Below are 20,758 nucleotides of genomic sequence, written 5' to 3' on the forward strand. Positions count from 1 at the left end.
TCAACGTGTATTTATTTTTGGGACAGAGAGAGACAGAGCATGAACGGGGGAGGGGCAGAGAGAGAGGGAGACACAGAATCGGAAACAGGCTCCAGGCTCTGAGCCATCAGCCCAGAGCCTGACGCGGGGCTCGAACTCCCGGACCGCGAGATCGTGACCTGGCTGAAGTCGGACGCTTAACCGACTGCGCCACCCAGGCGCCCCTAATTTGGCTATTGTTAATAGTGCTCCTCTAAACATTGGGGCATATGTGTCCCTTCGAATCAGCAGTTTTGTATCCTTTTGGATAAATACCTAGTAGTGCAATTGCTGGGTCGTAGGGTATCTCTACTTTTAATTTTTTGAGGAACCTCCATACCGTTCTCCAGAGCGGCTGCATCCGTTTGCATTCTCACCAACAGTGCAGAAGTGTTCCCTTTTCTCCGCATCCTCGCCAGCATCTATTGTTTCCTGAGTTGTTAATTTAAAAAAATTTTTATTTTAAAGGGGCACCTGGGTGGCTCAGTCGGTTAAGTGTCCAACTCTTGATTTTAGCTCAGGCCATGATCTCGTGTTTCGTGAGTTCCAGTCCCTCATTGGGCTCTCTGCTGTCAGTGTCAAACCTGCTTCAGATCTTCTGTCCCCCCCCCCCCCCCGCCCCGTCCTTCCCCTGCTCTAACTCTCTCTCGCTTTCTGTCACAAATAAACATTAAAAAAATTTTTAAATTATTTAAATTTTTTGAGTATGTTACATATTGATTTAGTACAGAATCAAAGTTAAAGGACATTTGGAGAAAAGTCTCCTTCTCAATTACTTTTCCTCAACCACTCAGTTTTTCTCCCTGGAAACAGTGTATCTTTGAGAGAATATATATTTTTTAAAAATACAAAAGCACAGGGGTGCCTGGGTGGCGCAGTCGGTTAAGCGTCCGACTTCAGCCAGGTCATGATCTCACGGTCCGTGAGTTTGAGCCCCGCGTCGGGCTCTGGGCTGACGGCTCGGAGCCTGGAGCCTGTTTCCGATTCTGTGTCTCCCTCTCTCTGCCCCTCCCCCGTTCATGCTCTGTCTCTCTCTGTCCCAAAAATAAATAAAAACGTTGAAAAAAAAAAATACAAAAGCACAGTCAACATGTAGAGAACGTGGAAAAAAAGAATCAGTTTTACCAAGGTACACCCGAGGTATGTTTTAATCTGTTTTCATTGTTTTCTCGTTTCTCCCTGTGCATGTTTCCATGATTGTAATCAGAGTGTATAACCTTTCTCCCCCCTCTCTTTAGAAACTTTTAAAACAGATTTATTATTTGACACACCTAAAAGAATATCGGTAGCATGTAAGTTTCAAAGTATGATAATAAAATGAACCTTTATGACCTGCCACCAAAATAAAAATGAAAACATTGCTAACGTTGTACATGTTCCTTCCCCATCTCACTCCTCTGTCAACTCCTTAGGTAACTGCTCTCCTGATTCTTGGATCTTCTAGTCCCTTTAAAAAAAAAAGTTTCCATATAATATCTTTTGTTTCATTTGTTTTGATCTTTATAAAAATGGTTTAAGCTGTATTTAATGTTCTGTGACTTGCTTTTTTTTTCATTTTCTTATTTATTTATTTATTTATTTATTTATTTATTTATTTTTAAAGTTTGTTTGGGAGAGCTAAAGTGTGTGGGGGAGGGGCACAGAGAGAGAGCGAGAGAGAGAAGATCCCAAGCAGGCTCCGCACATCAGTGCAGAGCCTGATGTGGGGCTCGAACTCACAAACTGTGTGATCGTGACCTGAGTCGAAGTCAGACGCTTAACCGACTGAACCGCCCAGGTGCCCCGTTTTTTCATTTTCATATTGTCATTTAGTTAGATACATTCGGGTTGTTACACGGTTGTTTAATTTTACTGTTGTATTTCGTTTTGTGGAGCACAGATTTATCCATTTTCCTGTTGAACATGTGGGTTGTTTATGGTGTTTTGCTGTCGTGTGCAACGTTTCTTGGTGCACATGTGAAAGAATTTCTCGGAGATACTTAGGAGCGGGTTACTGGGCCACGGGGTACACACGTGTTTATCTTTACAAGATAGTGCCAGATTGTCTTCCTAGACAATTCTACAATCCCACTGGCAATGTGTAAGGATTCCTTTGAATTCATATCCTTGTCAGCACTTATGAACCTCTTTATTTTGGGTCAATAATGGCGTAAAATGACGTTATTGCATATATGACCTGCTTAGGCTTTTTATTTTATTTTTTTATTTTTCTTTTCTCTTTCGCTTTTTTTTTTTTTTTTAGGCGCACAAGGGGGGGAGGGGGTGGGGTTGGGAGGAGAGAGAGTGAGAGAGAGAATCTTGAGCAGGCTCCATGCTCAGCGAGGAGCCAGACCTGGGGCTTAATCCCATGAGCCTGGGATCATGACCTGAGGTGAAATCAAAAGTTGGACGCTAAACTGACTGTGCCACCCACGCGTCCCTTATTTTTTATTTTCTAAATAATTAAAAACACTTTAATTCCATCTATGTATGCTTTTTAAAAAAGCGTTTGAAGTGAGGAATAGCATACAGTACATACATGTAATGTAACATAAAGTGTGTCAGTTTTATGCATACACTTTGGAAGCCAGCATGTTAACCTTTTTCATAATCTGTTTCCATTTTGCTTTGCATTTTTCATAGCAGTCCTATTTAATAACTGTATGACCCATCAAGTCAGTTTACTTAACCATGTCCCTGTTTTTTAACATTTAAATTGTTTCCAGTGTTTCATTCTTATGAGTTATGGTTCTGTGAACAGCTTTGTGCGCATATTTTTTCTTCATTTTTTGAAGTATTTTTACAGTATTGAATCCTGTAAGTGATATTGTTTGGCCAAAGCCATGAACGTTTTCGTGGCTCTCAATATGATACTTCTAATAAACGTTGTCTATTACGTACCCTTACAACGATTACTTTCACCTGTGTGGTTTAAGCAGCAGTGAGTTATTGTGAAGACTCAGTAGGGCTAGGAAATGACATTGTACGTTAGTGTGTCATTGGGTTTCACTTCTGGGATAAGTAGGAATTAAACAGGTAAGTGTCTGAAGTTTTTGTTATATCGAGGTATGGAAGACAAGCAGTCGGTCAGTAGACCTTTAAGGAATGAGAGTCTGTCTTGAGCAGTTGTGGGCTCTGAAGGAAAACTGATCTGCTCAAGGATCTTTAATCCTAGTAGTTTGAATTACTTAGGTTTAAGATTTTGCATTGCTTAGATTCATGGAGAGAGCTAAAGACCTGCTACTAAGATTGAGGCTAATTTGAAATTTAAATTCCTTTCTCCTGATTGTACTGGTGACAGGTAGTGTCCTCTACCTTTGGCTTGTAGCTTGCTTTTCTTCCTTCCTTCCTTCCTTTCTTTCTTTCTTTCTTTCTTTCTTTCTTTCTTTCTTTCTTTCTTTCTTTCTTTTTTTCTTTTTAAGTTTATTTATTTATTTTCAAGGGGGAGAGGGGCAGAGAGAGGTGGAGACAGAATCCTAAGCAGGCTCTGTGCTGTCAGTGCAGAGCCCAACCCGGGGCTCAAACCCACGAACTGAGATCACGACCTGAGCCGAAATCAAGAGTTGGTTGCTTAACCAACTGAGCCACCCAGGAGCCCCTGTAGCTGGACTTTTATTCCTGTGTCTTCCTGTGTATGTAAATAACGATCTAGTAGAACTTTACAGTTCTTTTTAATCTTGATGTTTGCAGTTTTAAGAGCATCATACACCTTTTTTTGGGCCAAATATAAATTGTTTCCTTTATTTTGTACACTAGGAGTGTGATGTAGTTTTCCTGTGTCTTCTGCTTTATATGTTGTTTCTTTTATTTTAAACTAACGTATTCATTGAGCAACCGGGAGTGCAGATTTTTGGTGGAGCTAAGATGGGGTGTTGCAATTCTGAAATCTTGGGGCAGCAGTCTGGAACCTGGGTGTCGCCACTATGAAGCTGTGTCACCGGTGGCGAGTTATTTTTCTTGCTCTTCTTCTTTGGACTCAGGTATAGGAGGAAAAGGGAGATACCACAAATAAGCATGCTGCCCGCTTGTTAAATAGTACATTAATGATGCTTTGGAGTTCTCAGAGTGCTTTCCTATATGTTATTTGGTCCTTATGACAAGCTTGTTTGTTGAGTTGCTTGAATCATTTAGTGACTGTTCATTGACAGATGTCGTGTCGTACAATGTCAGGTAGTGGGAACATAATGGAAAACGAGAGAGACAAGGTCATTGCCCTAATGGAGCTTCTGTTTTAGTGAGCTGAGACAAACCAGACAAAAACAGAATTAGCTGTGATTATAGCCAGTGAGGGAGTGGTGGGCAGGCGTGTTATTGCCGTTTTATCCACGAGGAAGCAGAAATTCTTAGCTCTGCTTGCCCGGAACTCTGGCTGTGTCACAGTTCCGCTCTTCCCATTAAATAATGTGCGACTATTAAGGCCTGTTAACAAAGGAAGTGCTGTTCAGTGTGCGAGCAATAGTTTATTCGTTTTGAACCTGTATTCAATGAATACATTGAACTTTATAAAATACAGCTGCGTGTGTACGTGTGTGTCGAAACCGGGACTCAGAGGGTACGGGGTTGCCGTGCGAGTAGTATAGCCCCTCGACAAGGGTTTGAGTGTCTCGGGTGTGTGGTGTCATTTGATCCTCGCGATGGCTCTTAAGGGAGGGCCCATTCCTCCCACTTTGTAGGTAAGGGAAGTGAGACCCAGAGCCCTCACGAGTTCCCCAGGCTGCCAAACTACTAAGTGGCCAGGGTGGGGACTCCAGCTCAGGTAGTCGGGCTCCAGGATTCCCATTCTGAATTCCTCCACTAAACTGTCAGAATGGTACCAGTATTTATCTCGGGAGGTGAGGTGATGGATGACACCAGATTTCTTCTGTTCGTTTGGCTTTCCTGTCTGCATTTGCTACAGTGAAGACGAGTAATTTGTAATTTTATAATTTACTTAAACAACAAAGCAAACAGGCAGTAGTCATGGCTTGATACACAGTACCAACAATTCATGTACAGTTAGAAAGGGAAGACAGTATTCACTGCATTGTAAATTCCCCTGACTTGTTGATGTGCTTAACACCCAAGAAAGAAGAGCTTTTTATATTGTGAGGGCTATATTTTTCTTTTTAAAAAGTAGTGTTTTTCATAGGTGACAAAAAACAATAAAAATAGGAATGAGTAGAAAATTAAGACTGTCTTGTTCTATTTTGTAGTCTATACTTTTCACTGACCGATGTATGAGAAACATTTCATTATATTAGCGTATTATATTTTTTGCCATCTTTATTGTGGTATGATTTACTTCTAATAAAATTAACCAATATTAAGAGTACAATCCAATGAGTTTTAACAATTGTGTACTGTCTTATAGCCACAGCTACACTCAAGATTTTTCGAACATTTCTGTTATCCACAAAGTTTCCTTGTCTCCCTATGCAAACAGTCCCCCTGATCCCTCCCTGCATCTTGGCAACCATTGGCCAGCTTTCTGTTATAATAATTTTGCCTTTTTTTTTTTTTTTTTTTTTTTTTTTTTAGAATTTTCTATAAATGAAATCTTCTAGCATGGCTAGCTGTATCTGGCTTTTCTCACTTAGCGTAATGCTGGTTGAAATCCATCTGTATTGCAAATAGCAGCAGTGTGATTTCTTTTTATTGCTGAGTAGTATTCTGTTCTTTGTAATAAAATTTGTTCGTTCATCCATTCACCCACGTGGTGGACATTTCGGTAGTTTCCAGTTTTTGGCTATTCTGAATAAAACTACCGTGAACATTTGCGTTGAAATCTTTGTGTGAACATATGTTTCTCTTAAGTAAATACCTAAGAGACGAATTGCTGCTTCATGTAACTATGTGTTTAACATCATAAGGAACTGTCTTCATAATTGTTTTGGCACCTGGCTGGCTCAGTCAGTAGAGCACGTGATTCTTGATCTCAGATTGTGAGTTCGAGGCTCACATTGGGTCTGGAGCCTACTTTAAAATAGAAACCATTCCTTAAAATAAAAAAGTTTAGAAAAGAATCGTGGCTATTCCAGATTCTTTGCTTTTTCATGTGGATTTTAGAATCAGCGTGTCAATTTCTGCAATAAAGCCTGTTGAAATTTTGTTGGGGATTGTGTTGAATCTGTCGGTCAGCTTTCAGAGAATTGACATCTTCGTAGTGTTGAGTCTTTTGTTTCTTCAGTATGGCGTGTTTCTCTGTTTATTTAGGTCTTCAGTTTCTCTTAGCAGTGTTTGTAGTTTTGAGTGTACTGATCTTATGTATCTTTTATTAAAAATTGATCCCTAGACATTTCATATTTCTGATGCTATTATAAGTGATATTTTAAAAATGTCAATTTCTAGTTCTTTGTTGACTGTACAGAGAAATACAATTGATTTTTATACATTGACCTTGCATTCTGCAACTTTGCCAGATATACTTACCAGTTCCGGTTACTTTTTTGTAGATTCTTTAGGATTTTTTACATAGATAGTCATGTTGTCTGTGAATAGAGTTTTACTTTGTCCTTTTCAATCTGTATGACTTTCAACTCTTTTTCTTCCCTACGGCACTGACAAGGGCTTCCAGTATAGTGTCAAACAGAAGGGGTAGGAGCAGACACCCCTGACTTGTGTCTAATCTTAGGGTAACAGTGTTCAGTTTTCCAGGGGTTGGCAGACTATGGCCTGTGAGAATATACACATAAACACATGCATACATAAAGTTGTGTTGGAATACAGCCACCGTCATTCATTTACTTACCGTCTGTGGATACTTTTACCGTTTTCTTGATCTGTCCACTTCATCTAAATTGTCAGTTTGTTGGCGTGAAGCTGTTCATAGGTTCCCTTATCTTTCAAAGATTTTTTTTCTTTTAAATGTTTATTTATTTTTGAGAGAGAGCGAAAAAGAGAGAGAGTGAGCTGGGGAGGGGCAGAAAGAGAGAGGAGGGAGACAGGATCCCAAGCAGGTTCCGCGCTAGCAGCAGAGAGCCCGACCCAGTACTCGAATTCACAAACCCTAGAATCATGGCCTGAGCCGGTCCGATGCTTAACGGACTGAGCCACCCAGGCGCCCTGTTCCCTTATCATTTTAGTATTTGTAAGTTCTGTAGCAATGTCCCGCACTCCTTCCTGACAGTGATGAGTTTTGTTTTCTTCCTTTTTTTCTTGATTAATAGAGCTAGAGGTTTCTCACTTTTATCAGTCTTTTCAGATAATTAACTTACTGAGAGGCCCGTGTTCTGGCCCAGCCACACCCTCGCCGAGTATGTCGTGCACTTGGGGAGAATGTATACTCTGTGGCTGTTGGGTGTTGTGTTGTGTAAGTGTTTAATTGATTTTTAAAATTATTTTTCTGTTTTCTAAATAACTGATTTCTGCCTTACGTTATTTTCTTCCTTCTACTTAGCTTCGTTTTGCTTTTCCTTTTTCTAGCTTCTTACAATAGAGGTTTTGATCACTGATTTTAATCTTTATTCTTTTATATAAAATAAACATTTAAGGGCCACCTGGGTGGCTCAGTGGGTTGAGTGTCTGACTTCAGCTCAGGTCATGATTTTACAGACCGTGGGTTTGAGCCCCGCATCGGGCTCTGTGCTGTGGATTCTGTGTCTCCCTCTCTCTGCCCCTCCCCCACTTGCACGCATGCGCGCGCACTCTCTCCATCTCTCTCGAAAAGAAATAAACATTAAACAAATTTTAATAAAAAAAGAGTAAATAAAGTAAACATTTAAGAAGTGCCTCGGTGGCTCAGTCTGTTAAGTGTCTGACTTCGGCTCAGGTCATGATCTCACAGCTCATGAGTTTGAATCCTGATACAGCATCAGGGTTGCACTGTCGGCACAGAGCCCACTTCGGATCTTCTGTCCCCCTTTCTCTCTGCCCCTCCCATGCTCTCTCTCTCTCTCTCTCTCTCTCTCTCTCTCTCTCAAAGATAAATAAACATTAAAGAAAAAAAATAAAATAAGCATTTAATACATTTTTCTCTACTGTTTTAAGTGCATACTACCACTTTTTTTTTTACCATTTTGCATGTATGTTTTATTTTGATAAAAAGTTTATTTAAAAAAGAAATTTAAATTATATAAAATTAAAATTTTTAAATATACCTTCTAAGAAGTTGCCTGGTTTAAAACAATTACAAGAGATAACTGAAAAGATAAATGTAATGATATGAAAATAAGAGCTATTTTGCTAAATAATTTTCAGAACATTAATTCATTAATTAATTGGCCAGTGAAAGTATATCAAGGGCAATACATCACAGATTTTAAATTAGAAGAAATAAGTAGATCTCGAATCCTTTGCATAAATTTTTTTTTTTGCTGTTGTTATTCACCTGTTTTCTTTTTTCTTTTTTTTTTTTTTTTTTACATATAGCACCCAGTGTTCATCCCAACAAGTGCCCTCATTTAATTTTTTTTTTAATTTTTTTTTTTTTTTAACGTTTATTTATTTTCGAGACAGAGAGAGACAGAGCATGAACAGGGGAGGAGCAGAGAGAGAGGGAGACACAGAATCTGAAACAGGCTCCAGGCTCTGAGCTGTCAGCACAGAGCCCAACGCGGGGCTTGAACTCACGGACTGTGAGATCATGACCTGAGCCGAAGTCAGACGCTTAACCGACCAAGCCACCCAGGCGCCCCGACAAGTGCCCTCCTTAATGCCCATCATCCATTTAGCCCATCCCCCTCCCCAACACCCCACCAGCTACCCACAGTTTGTTCTCTGTATTTAAGAGTCTCTTATGGTTTGTCTCCCTGTTTTTGTCTTACTTTTGCTTCCTTGCCCCTATGTTCATCTGTTTTGTTTCTTAAATTCCACATACAAGTGAAATCATACATTTGTCTTTCTCTGACTGACTTATTTTGCTTAGCATAATACACTCTAGCTCCAGGCACATTGTTGCAAATGTCAAGATTTCGTTCTTTATCATCACTGAGTAATATTCCATTGAATATATACCACATCTTCTTTATCCGTCTGTCGATGGACATTTGCATCCCACAAGTTTTAATATCCATGCTTTCCTTATTTTGGCAGTTAGGCCAAAATATTTTCCTATTTCCCTTGTGATTTCTTCTTTTAACCTTGGGTTATTAAAAAGTGCATAGTCTTATTTCCAAATACTTAGCAGTTTTCCATTCCCTTGTTACTGATTGCTAGTGTAACTCCATGGTGCTCGTATAATATGCTCTGTGCGATTTCGGTTGTTTTAGAATTGTGAATTCATGAAGGTTTTGGGAACCGGAGGCTATTTGATTGTAAGATTAGGGCATTGATTGAGCCTCTGAGTCAATTTTCCTTCTTCTTTCAGGTGAGAGATCAAGCCCAGCGCTGTTCACGGGTTCTCCTGGATATTGAGGCGGGTGCTCCTGTTCTCCTTATCCCTGAAAGTTCCAGATCAAATAATCTAATTGTAGCAAATTTGGGGAAGCTGAAAGTCAAGAACAAGTTTCTCTTTGCTGGTTTTCCCGGGACCTTTTCCTTGCAGGATAAGGTGAGTGATCAGTATCCATTCCCTTTTCAGTTCAACTCGTGTTTGAAGGTTTCATATGTTGTCATAAGATGACTCATAACTGCTGTTACTTTTGTAGTATAGGTGGCTTGAACAATTTTTTGGGACATTTTATTGATATTTCAGTTAGCCTTTTAATAGAGATAGTGTAAATTCTAACCTTTACCAATTGTATGCAGTAACTTACTTTAGCAAACAAATCAACAGAACCTATTTTCCATTTCTGTAATGCTTTTTTAGCAGGCTGGTCTTATAAATAACTTTTTACACCACCTGCCTTTTTTCAGAGAATGGGTTTTGGCCCATGATTCATTGGAAGCTGTTTAAGAATATCATCATAATAAAATCTTGTACAGTATATGACTTTACAGTTTAAAACTACTTTGGTAGCACTTATTTATTTCTTATGACAATGTTTAGAGTTAATCAGGATAAAAGATTGTTGTTGTTTTCATTTTACGTTTGGGACAATTTGGACTCATTGAGAATAAACGACAAAAATGAGAACATGTAGTAAATCCCAGACTTAGTGCTGGAGGTGGTCTGATGAGCCCCTCCTGCCCGTTTCTGCAGTTGAGGAGATTCATGCTGCCCAAACTAGGGACAAGGTCTTGTTCTAGGTGTGTGTGTTGATGAAACCTTACTGGTTTCTAGGGCAGCTTTGCAGTGTATTTGCTTATTAAGTCAAATTCATTTCGCTTGTCAGAAAAGCACTTACTGAAATTCCCAACTAGTTGTGCCCATCTTTAGTATAACAGCTAATAACATGGGGAAAGAGCCTTTGAAGGAGGAGATACATAAGATTTCATTATAAGCTCTTATGATTGCTGGTAACAGCAATAAATAGCCAATGTTCATTTTGAATACTTCTTACACATCACCCAGTGCTAAGCTCTTTATGTATTTGTCTATTTTTTTCTCCTTAGCAACCTAAGGGGTATCTAGTTTTATTAACCCCATTTTTCAAGATTAAGGTCATTTCTTTTGGATAATATAGCTAGTCAGAAGTACAGTGTGGGCCTCAGACTTGGTGTGTCTGCCTTCTATATGCCATTGCTTTAAACTGTGATCACCTTCACAGACCTTCAGGTCATATCTCTGTGGGGAGGGTAAACTGGAGGAGGATGTGTCCTCTTGGCCCTTTCCTGCAGAGCCGTAGCTCTTTTGAATTTTCTAAAGGGTGTGACACGATTCATTAGAATAATTTAGACGGAAGAAATCCGATGATTATTACAGAAAAGATATAAATTTGAGCAGTTACTGTTTGCCTGTCTAGGTATAGAAAGAAAAGAAAATGAAAAAGTGTGATTAGGGTGCTAGTTCTTACCAGGACTTCGCCAAGGACCTCAGCTCTGTTTGGAAGGCAACCAGAGACTTTATTTGTTGGTGATGCCTAAATGCAAATAATGTTATTATTTTCAAGTTACTGTCTCCATGTTTTCTTTCATTTGTTTTGCTTCTCACTCATCCATTTACTCTTTTTTTAAATAATTTTTTAAAGTTTATTTATTTGTTTTGATAGGGACCGTGCAAGTTGGGGAGGGGCAGAGAGAGAGGGAGAGAGAATCCCAAGCAGACTCTGCACTGTCAGCGCAGAGCCCGACATCGGGCTTGAACCCGTGAAACCGTGAGATCATGACCTGAGCCGAAACTGAGGGTTGGACCCTTAACTGACTGAACCACCCAGTCACCTCCATTTACTCACTCTTACTGACCTACACATGCCGAGCTGAAAATGTTTGAGGCAGTGAGAGGGAGTGGGTAGAGCAGGAAGGGTGCAGACCGCCAGCGAGAACATAGCAGCCATAAGTTTGTGTTCAGACCAGAGGGAAGGTGTTTGGACAAAGGGTCGGGTCTTCCGATGTCCCCTCACTTGCAGTCGCTCAGAGAAACCGGATTCAGTGATCAGAGCAGAGGGTGGCGCCAAAACGACAGTGTCCAGCATCGGAGGGCAGCGTGCCACCAGGTGTATCTCGTAGCTTCGTAGACCAGCCTTGAGCCAGAGCTGATGATTGAGAACTTGCTCGCTCACCTTGCTGTAGGAAGGAAGCCCCTCCTGTTGGGATGATGCGCCTTCCTGCCAGAGGCCGCTTTGATTGGGAGAAGTAGACCTTCACTTGGGTACGTTTTTTAAGAGCACAAAAGTGAAATTAGCCTGCGTCGGTCTTTCACGGCAGGCCTAGTAGAGAACTAGTAACCTTGGTCTTAAGGAAGAAAGTCTGTTTTCACAGTCAAGAGATAAGCATTTTGCTGTTCACTGACCAGAGTCTTAACATAAAAGATCCGTTTGTAAAAAGAAAGATGGGTAACTGCTTCTAAAATTTCTCACTCGCTTGCCGTGAATGTGCGGTATTTATAGTTAACGTGACTGGATAATGAACAAACGTATCAGAACTTTTGTTTGCACGTGAAGTTTGTCCCCACTGTCACCTCGGGACACTTTGTTCCAACATCTTGCTCCAGCTCTGCTGCCATCCCTGCCGAGGGAGAGCCGAATCCCTCCTTGGGAGCGGTCTTCTGAGCCGATAGTAAGTTCTTCAGGATGTATTTGTTTGTGGTAAGTCTTTTTTTTGAGGACTTAGTTTTTTAGGAAGGGATCAGCTGGAACCAGAATGGGTGATCAGGTTCGATAATACCATTTTTGTTTCTCTACCCTTCCCACCAAGATAAAGGACCGATGTTCTACATCGGTTATGTCTACGTACGGGCTCGTGAGCTAACTCGGCAGTTAGCTCCTAAAGAATTGCCAAAATATTTGAAGAAATTGTTGCACGTGAGTTTCTCTTGTTAAGTAAGGCAAATAACAGCACAAAGTTGATAGCATTTTAATGAAAAACTTGTCCTGTATTTGTTTTTGAGGATTTGATTTTAAGTGGCAGTGCATACAAGGATCGCTTTTTCTTCAAGGTATTAATCTACTCTTTTGCTTACTGTTCATTCTGAAAAACCTTATGGGATTCAGCAGTCAATTCACATTCATATGCTCAGAGCAGAAAACTTCCAAAAATTAACTCTTTAAAGCACCTCATTATTTGGGAAAGGCTGATTATCAGTTTTTTGTCCCTTTCCTGAATCACTTTCCCCCTGTGTAGAGAAGGCCTTCTTAAGGACCAATAAAAGAAATTTCTTTTTTTTCCCCCCTAGGTAGTAATTTCTTGATGATCTTATTTCCTTAAATCCTAGAGAAGCTTTATCTTGTTACATGCCAGTGATCTGTAGAATTCCATAAGGGCTGCTTGGAGTGTGTCACTGGGTAAAGTATTTGTAATCAGATCAATACATCTGTGGATCTTTACCTCTCCACAAGCTCAATTGATCGAGGCCTAGATGAAGCGAAGAATTACTTTCTTCATCAGAAATCACGTTGCGTTTCCATTTTCCCTGTAGTGTATTTGCACGGGTGAGGTTTGTCTAGTGTGTGTTCTGGTGGTTAAAGAACAGGAAATAATCCTGAAATCAGAGCTCGCGGAAGGGTTATTTGCCTTTGAGTTCCACGACTTCGGTGCGTTTGAAATTGTTTTACACAAATCCATGTCTTCATGAATGCAGGCTTGGATTTTTTATGTATGCTTTTCCTTTCATTTTCCTCAACCACAGCTTGTGCTTAAACCATAATTTCTAAGTTAGCCTTTCAGAAGCTTTCAGTTAATCTCCTCAAGCCATTGATTTATTTAAACTAACTATATAGACTGTGTAGACATAAATCTAATGAAAGAGCAACGACTGTCCTAGAGTTTAAGTAAACTAATCAAGGGGGAAGGTTTTTAATGTCAAAATATTTTCTTTTAATTTTTTTTAATGTTTTATTTATTTTTGGGAGAGAGAGAGAGAGAGAGAGAGAGAGAGAGAGACAGAGTACGAATGGGGGAGGGGCAGGGAGAGAAGGAGACACAGAATCCAAAGCAGGCTCCAGGCTCTGAGCTGCCAGCACAGAGCCCAATGTGGGGCTTGAACCCATGAACCACAAGATCATGACCTGAGCCGAAGTTGGACGCTCAACTGACCGAGCCACCCAGGCGCCCCTTAATGTCGAAATATTTAAATAAGAGCATTTGCTTAGTAATTTGCCTTCCAAAAAAAATTGCAGAAAGTTAAGAACTGGTTTTTGTTTGTTTGTTTTTTTCCACTGTTACTTGTAATTACTACTCAAGATAACTGGGAAGGAGAACAGTATTATCATCCCCTGTTCAATGCTGAGAGGAATAAACATACAAGACAGTACGAGCAAACCCATTCTTGCCCTCCCTGCAGCTTGCTTGTGAGAAGGGGTGAATGAATCGGAAGCGCTGCAGATAGGTAGCGCGGTGGCTTGGGGGAAAGCTTAAAAGTCAGTTATTGAATCATTCTGGTGAAGATTTCCCCAGTTAGCAATGAACTGAAGGTACTCAGTGTGTAAAAAAAAAAGTATGTAGTGTTTTCAGTAGAATTACAGCATTTATGTTACTCTGTGTTTGTCCTTAATTTTTATGCCCTTGCACAGAAACATAATAGGAATGGCCAACCTCCTATGTTTTCCATTTTGTTCTCATTTGCACAGTTACTTAAAGGGATGAGAGATGTAAACCTAGAAGGAGCGACTTCTAGAAAGTCCAGACACTCCCATGGCTTCATTCCATTGGAAGCACATTGCTGTTAGATACATTTTCTTAGAATAAAGAGCTCCTCTCCTCCTCTCCTCTCTGTGCTGTGTTTGACCTAAGGCTAAACCACCAACAGTTAGCATCTTAAGCCAAAAGATAATACATTCCTGCAAGATTGCTATAGTTTTCAACAGGTATTGAATTATAAGTAACACCTCTGCAAAGAATTACGTGTGGCAGGGAATGCCATGAGCCTCTTACTCCTTTCGTTTCTGGAAGCTGGGGGGTGCTTGGAAAGTGTCAGGTGTCCTAGAGTCTTTGAAGAGCGCAGTGACTGGAATAGGACTTCCAGGAGAGTGAAGATAAGTAGTCACCCCTGTTCCTGTCTTCTAGTTTTATTTTGTTTCTTCCCAGGAGTCTGTGCCTTCAGCTTCCCCAACGGGTACCCCCAAACACAGTTTGAGGAAAACGACGAGTGCAGAGGACCCGAAGGGAACCCATTCCGAGGGGCTGTTTATGATGCCTCCTGCTGGAGTGAGTGCAGGCAGCCTGAGGAATGAGTCTGCGCCGAGTACCTCGGCCAAGCAGCAAGGACAGCAAGCCACACCCTCCACCGGCCCGGTTCCTGGTAGTCCTGGTAAGAGAGGAGAAAGGTGGGGAATCCACGGGACTGTGGCGGGTACCTGGGGGGGTGGGGGGGTGGGCGGTGTGTGCATCAGAGATCACGGGTCTTTAGTGATACTCTGATTTTGCTTTTGCTTTAGAAAGCTTAAGAATCTTAGGATGCAGATTTTAGCACTGGGGTGACTTCTACAGTACAGTTCAGTTAGCAAGACACAGTGTGAATAAAGGGATCTAGATGGCCTCTTAGGACTTTTTCTTCTGGGTCAGGGTAGTTGACACAAGAAGATGATAGTATAGCCGGAACGATTCCTTAGATACATCCTTGCAAGTCACTGTCTGGACATTATCCTTTTCCTACGTAAATATTATTCTGTTTAATTCTAAAAAACCCCCAGAGAACTCTTAAAAAATATTAGTGTGAATTAGGTAACAACAGATACTATAAGCAACAATTTTGCAAAGACGTGAACCATCCAGTTATTGGTGTTCTCTAGATTTTAAAAGTTAGTCATTCCAGGGGCGCCTGGGTGGCTCAGTCGGTTAAGCGTCCGACTTCGGCTCAGGTCATGATCTCGCGGTTTGTGAGTTCGAGCCCCACGTCAGGCTCTGTGCTGACAGCTCAGAGCCTGGAGCCTCCTTTGGATTCTGTGTCTCGCTCTCTCTCTGCCCCTCCCGTGCTCACGCTCTGTCTCTGTCTCAAAAATAAAAAAACATTAAAAAAACAAAAGAATTAGTCATTCCAGAGGAGAGCCTGGTTTTGGCCTTTTGGTTTTTATTAAAAATTTAATTTAATTTAATTTTTTTTCCCCCATTTTAATTCCAGTATAGTTAACAGGGTTCTATTACTTTCAGGTGTATGGTATAGTGAGTCAGCACTTCCGTACGTGGCCCTGTGCTCATCACAAGTGCCCTCCTTAATCCTCACCACCTCTTTCACTCATCTCCCCACCACCTCCCCTCTGGTAACCATTGGTTTGTTCTCTGTAGTTGAGTCTGTTTCTTATCTTGTCTCTCCCTCTCTCTCTTCCTTTTTCTTTTTTCCTTTGCTTGTTTGTTTGTTAAATTCCACATAGGAGTGAAATCTATGGTATTTGTCTTTCTCTGGCTGACTTACTTTACTTAGGTTAGCCAATACTCTGTACCTCCATCCATGTTGTCACAAATGGCAAGATTGCAATCTTTTTTTTATGGCCGAATAATATTCCATTGTATATATACCACCTCTTTATCCATTCATCAGTTGGTGGATTCTTGGGCTACTTCCATAACTTGGCTATTGTAAATAATGCTGCTATAAAACTCGGGGTGCCTGTATCCCTTTGAATTAGTGTCTTTGTGTTTTTTTTGGGTAAATACCCAGTAGCAGGATTACTGGACCATGGGGTAGTTTTATTTTTAGCTTTTTGAGAAACCTCCATACTGTCTTCTACAGTGGCTGCACCAGTTTGTATTCTACCAAGCTTGAGGGCTCCCCTTTCTCCACATCCTCGCCAACACCTGTTGTTTTTGTTTTTTAGTTTAGCCATTCTGACAGGTATGAGGCGATATCTCATCGTGGTTCTGATTTGCATTTCCCTGATGATGAATGGTATTGAACATCTTTTCATGTGTCTGTTGGCCATGTGCATGTCTTGTTTGGAGAAATCTTGGCCCATTTTTTAATTGGGTTATTTGGGTTTTGTGGCTGTTGATTTGTAGAAGTTCTTTATATATTTTGGATACTAACCCTCTATTGTATATGTCATTTGCAAATATCTTCTCCCATCCAGGAGGCTGCCTTTTGGTTTTGTTGATTGTTTCCTTTCCAGTGCAGAACTTTTTATTTTGATGTAGTTTGGCCTTTGGTTTTTTATTTTTTTTATTTATTTTTAAGTTTCTAAAAATTTTATTTATGTGTGTAAGTATGTATTTTAAGTTTATTTCTTTTGAGAGAGAGCGAGAGAGCAAGCACAGGGAAGGGGCAGAGAGAGAGAATCCCAAGCAGGCTCCGCGCTGTCGGTGCGAAGCCTGATGTGCGACTCGATCCCACAAACTGTGAGATTGTCACCTGATGAGCTGAAATGGAGAGTTGGATGCTTAACCAGCTGAGCCACCCAGGCACCCTTAATTTTTATTCTCTAATTTAAGCCATCTCTACACCCAACATGGGGCTTGAACTCATGACCCCCAGATCAAGAGTCATATGTTCCTCTGACTGAGACAGCCAGGTGCCCCTTTTGGTTTTTGGATGTATTCTGGGTGGGTGATGGATAGGATAAGTGAGGTGGTGCTCTAAGGAGTCAGAGAGGGAAACCGAATGTGATTCCCACAAAGTCAGTTCAGCGTGATTGGGCTTTGAGAGAATGTGGGACGCTAGCTGACGAGGCTGTTGTGTGTCTTTTGTTACATGCAAGGACTGACCGTGCTAGGTACTGCTCCCTGTAGTCCCCTGTGGTCCTAGAGGCGACAGGAAGGTGGTTTATGGTTGCGTTGGTGATTAAAGAAACGAGGTTATCCCAGTCCTTATCACAGTGCTGGCTATTGAACACTTAGTGTGTGCCAGATCGCACGGCACATTCTTTCGTAAATCGTTGCATTTCACCCCCATAGCACCCCTGTGGAGTTTCATTTTTATCCTCATTTTACACGTGAGGGAGCAAAAGGCTTAGAGAGATTGAGTAGCTTAGCTTGGCCTCGGTTGTGTGGATAGTGGAGTTGGACTGTGAATTTAGGCTGTCTGACTCCAGAGCCCGAATCCTTACCCCACGTGATACGGTCTGCCGCTTTCTCCCCGTGATGCGTGTAGAGCCTGGTGGGGGCACATGCACAGTGCGGCTCAGCACTTGTTACCACCTGGTGTTGCCGTGAGGACAGTGGTGGTTAGGAGGAGGGCCAGCTTGAGTGCCTCTAAGAAGTGATTCGGGACACTTTCGAGGTGGTTGGTAAGATCTCTCTCTGAACAGTATTTCTCCTCCTGATTTGCTGTTTCTAGAATTTCTTTATGATGAAGATGGGATTAAAGTCGTGGTTTTCGAGCTGCTTCTGTGTATCCTTAGGATTCCGTGATGACCCTAGGGGGTCTCTGAAGCCCTCTGTTCCTTTCCCTACCCCCTTCTACCTGATCAGTTCCACTTTTATCTCTTTCACATAGTTATCAAAATAGTAAAAAATCAAGAACTGATATATTTAGTGTGGGCTGAATGCTGATGTTATAATTTTGTTCTGTTGGACATGGTTCCTGCCACCATGTGTAGGAGATGAGAAAGGCACTAAGCAAGCGTCTAAGTGTTGACAGAGTAAGATGTTATGGGAAAGACGGAATGGTGCAGGAGGGAAGAACCGAGAGGAGCCAGTCGAGAGTTTTGGGGGAGGCAAAGGCCAGTGAGCCTGAGGCTTCAGGAGCAGGGTGGAGAATGGCTTGAGACGAGGTTGGAAAAGTAGGCAGTGGGCTTATGCAGGGTTTTATAGGGATTTAGGGGGGAGTTTTGCAGAAACAACTTTGGATTCAACATAGTCATTAAAGCGTAGAAAGAACAGAATGTTACGGTCTCGTTTATTTTTTTAAGGATTACTCAGGTATTTTGTGGGCAGAGTGGTTTTGTGAAGGCCAGAAGGGGAATGGTGTAGGTGTACTGGAGGGGAGTTTCTGGTGGGCCAGGCGAGAATGACGGTGATTTGGATTAGATCACTGGTAGCGGAAGTGGTTACATACTTGTTTGAGAAAAGAATTCTGGTGCTGGACAATTTTCTAAGACTTTTGGGTGACACTATCTCTACATGAGACCCCACCCCTGTAGGATGTCCTTGGGAGGGATGGCTGTCAAATCATTTCAGTCATAAACCCTTTGAGCTCAGCTAGTGTCTCGGGACAGTAGCGAGACGCTGAAGGGATGTGGCACAATATGTACGTGATGCGGAAGGGGAGGAGCAGACAGGAAGTATCTAGCACACGGAGTGTCGCATGGGGAGGTCTTGGTGCCAGGTGAAGACCTCCGGACGTCAGTTTTTTGAAGCTGGCAGTTCTGAACATTTTAGATTCTGTCATCTAAAGACAGAGTGAACTTCCTTTAGCTTTTTAGTTTTTATTCAGGGCCAGTCCTTTTGGGTGTTATTTTCTTCATTCTCTCTCTTCCCTTGGGTCCACGTAGAAGACCACGTCTGCCTGCTGGATTGCATTGTCGTGGATCTGCAAGACATGGACATCTTTGCCGCAGAGAGACGTCCACGAGAGTATTCTAAGGCCTCAGACGACAGCAGTGGAGATCTGATCTTCCCTTCCTATTTTGTGCGGCAGACGGGAGGGAGTCTCCTCACTGAGCCTTGTAGGCTGAAATTGCAGGTGGAAAGGAATTTGGACAAGTGAGTGGTTTACATCTGAGTAACTGTCTGTCCTAGGTAAAGTCTTAATAACTTGGAAGTCGGCGCTGTGAAGGTAAGTCCGGAAGAGATAGGTATTTACTTATTTCTTCTATGTAACAGATGGTTATTGAGTCACTGCTATGTTCTAGACACGAGGGCTACGCTAATGCAAAGAAAAACCTTCTGTCGTTATGGAGTTTACATTCTGTTGATACAGGGATAGAAGGCACATAGGTGACTCTAATTTAGTGTTTGATTCAGTGTTATAAATTGTGTTACAGGATTGCCCCCAAGGCCTTGGAAACAAAGGCAAAGGGGCACAGATGTAACGTGGATTTTGGCAGAGGTAGGGAGGTAGTGATGGCAGAGAAGGTATTTTGGAAGTGGTGACATCTGGATTATATGTCCCAAGCACAGTAGATTCTGGACCTGTTGTTGCTACTTACCCTGGAGCTCCATTTAATCAGAATAACAGTGGAGATGCGGTTCTGCCCATTTCACTCCAGTAAGCAATTTGAAAGGACTCCAGAAAGGCTAAAGCACTGACTCTAATTTACCTTTTAATTGGCCTCAAACATAGGATGCTCATGTCTGCAGTTCAGAGCATTGCTTCAGTTGCCATTACTTCCGTGGGAGCGTCTGGGAAGCATCTTGGAAATAAATGTTCCCACACTCCACCTGAGACCTCCAGAGCCTGACTCTCGGGTGTCTGTGAACCAGGTCCCCTGGTGGGGACCCGGGCCACGTGCACAGCCTGGGGCTGCTGCGCACAGCACGTGATGCGTGTCCGTTTGGGGCATTGATTTTGGAGAAGGCAGCAATGCTTGTGTTTCAACCACAGGCAAAGATGAGGCTGTAAAGTAATGGAAGAGGTTCTCATGTGTAGCATTTTGAAAAGCAGTCTCGTTACTTGCGGCGAGTGTGATTTTAATCCCTCTTTGGCCGCTCCCTTCACGGTTCTCGGGTTTGGGTGAGTCATTTAATGTCACTTTTTTTGTTTCTCTCTGGATTAATGATACAGGTCAGCTGCTCTCTCTGGGATTTTTACATTTCGTTCGTATTTGTTATTCAAGTGCTCCCTGGCTGGCGCTCAGTTATGGTTGGCAGGGCTCTCTTTGGTTTTACTGGCTTAGCAGTCTTACGAGGAGCTTCCTTATCTGGAAATCGAACACCTCGTTTTCTTTTCGAGTGATGCTTTCCAAAAAAATGTGCTTTGTTACTCGGATTATGTAAACTTTACCCACTTCCATCAGCGTTTATGTGCAGAGGGTTGTACTGTTAGTCCCAATAGAAGGTGACAACTCAATATAAGATATCCTAGCAGCTGCTTGCACCACAGAAACAGGAATCCGGTGGGGGGGTGGGGGGCGCACTGGGGAGCCTTTCCAGCTTTTCTTTGTGGATTGCATCACTGGTCTTTAACATATGTAGGTTTTCCTCTGCAGACAAAGTAATTTTTTATATTCCTCTTCTACTTTAAATTCTGGTCCTCTATGTACTCAGAACATGGTGGACTCTGCAGAGTCCATGATGCCCACTGCACCATGGGCAGGTTGGGAGGGCAGGGAAAAAGCTATTCGGGGTTGGCATGAGCTGTACCAGCCCCTGACCCGGGCATCCCAACTGTACTCCTGCCCATCTCAGTAGAGACAAGTAATGGATCCAGATTTCATCCTGATGTCCCATCTGGGTTCATTGTGAAACACGGGTTTCTGCCTTTAGTTATCATGAAATC

At 41.9% G+C, this 20,758-nt stretch overlaps 1 protein-coding gene across 8 annotated transcripts in view; it reads left to right on the forward strand.

Annotated features, from left to right (window-relative positions):
- VPS13D (vacuolar protein sorting 13 homolog D) overlaps positions 1 to 20,758 on the forward strand; it is a 259,048-nt gene that overhangs the window by 52,867 nt on the left and 185,423 nt on the right. For all 8 annotated transcript variants that reach the window (XM_040461642.1, XM_040461677.1, XM_040461651.1 and 5 more), the window contains 3 exons: positions 9,281 to 9,463; positions 14,476 to 14,698; positions 18,813 to 19,023. In XM_040461642.1, the coding sequence (XP_040317576.1) occupies positions 9,281 to 9,463; positions 14,476 to 14,698; positions 18,813 to 19,023 (617 nt within the window). The remainder of the gene's footprint in view (positions 1 to 9,280; positions 9,464 to 14,475; positions 14,699 to 18,812; positions 19,024 to 20,758) is intronic.

This window comes from Herpailurus yagouaroundi, unplaced genomic scaffold, assembly GCF_014898765.1.
Source record: "Herpailurus yagouaroundi ecotype Mexico unplaced genomic scaffold, PumYag 77, whole genome shotgun sequence".
NCBI classification, from domain to species: Eukaryota; Metazoa; Chordata; class Mammalia; order Carnivora; family Felidae; genus Herpailurus; species Herpailurus yagouaroundi.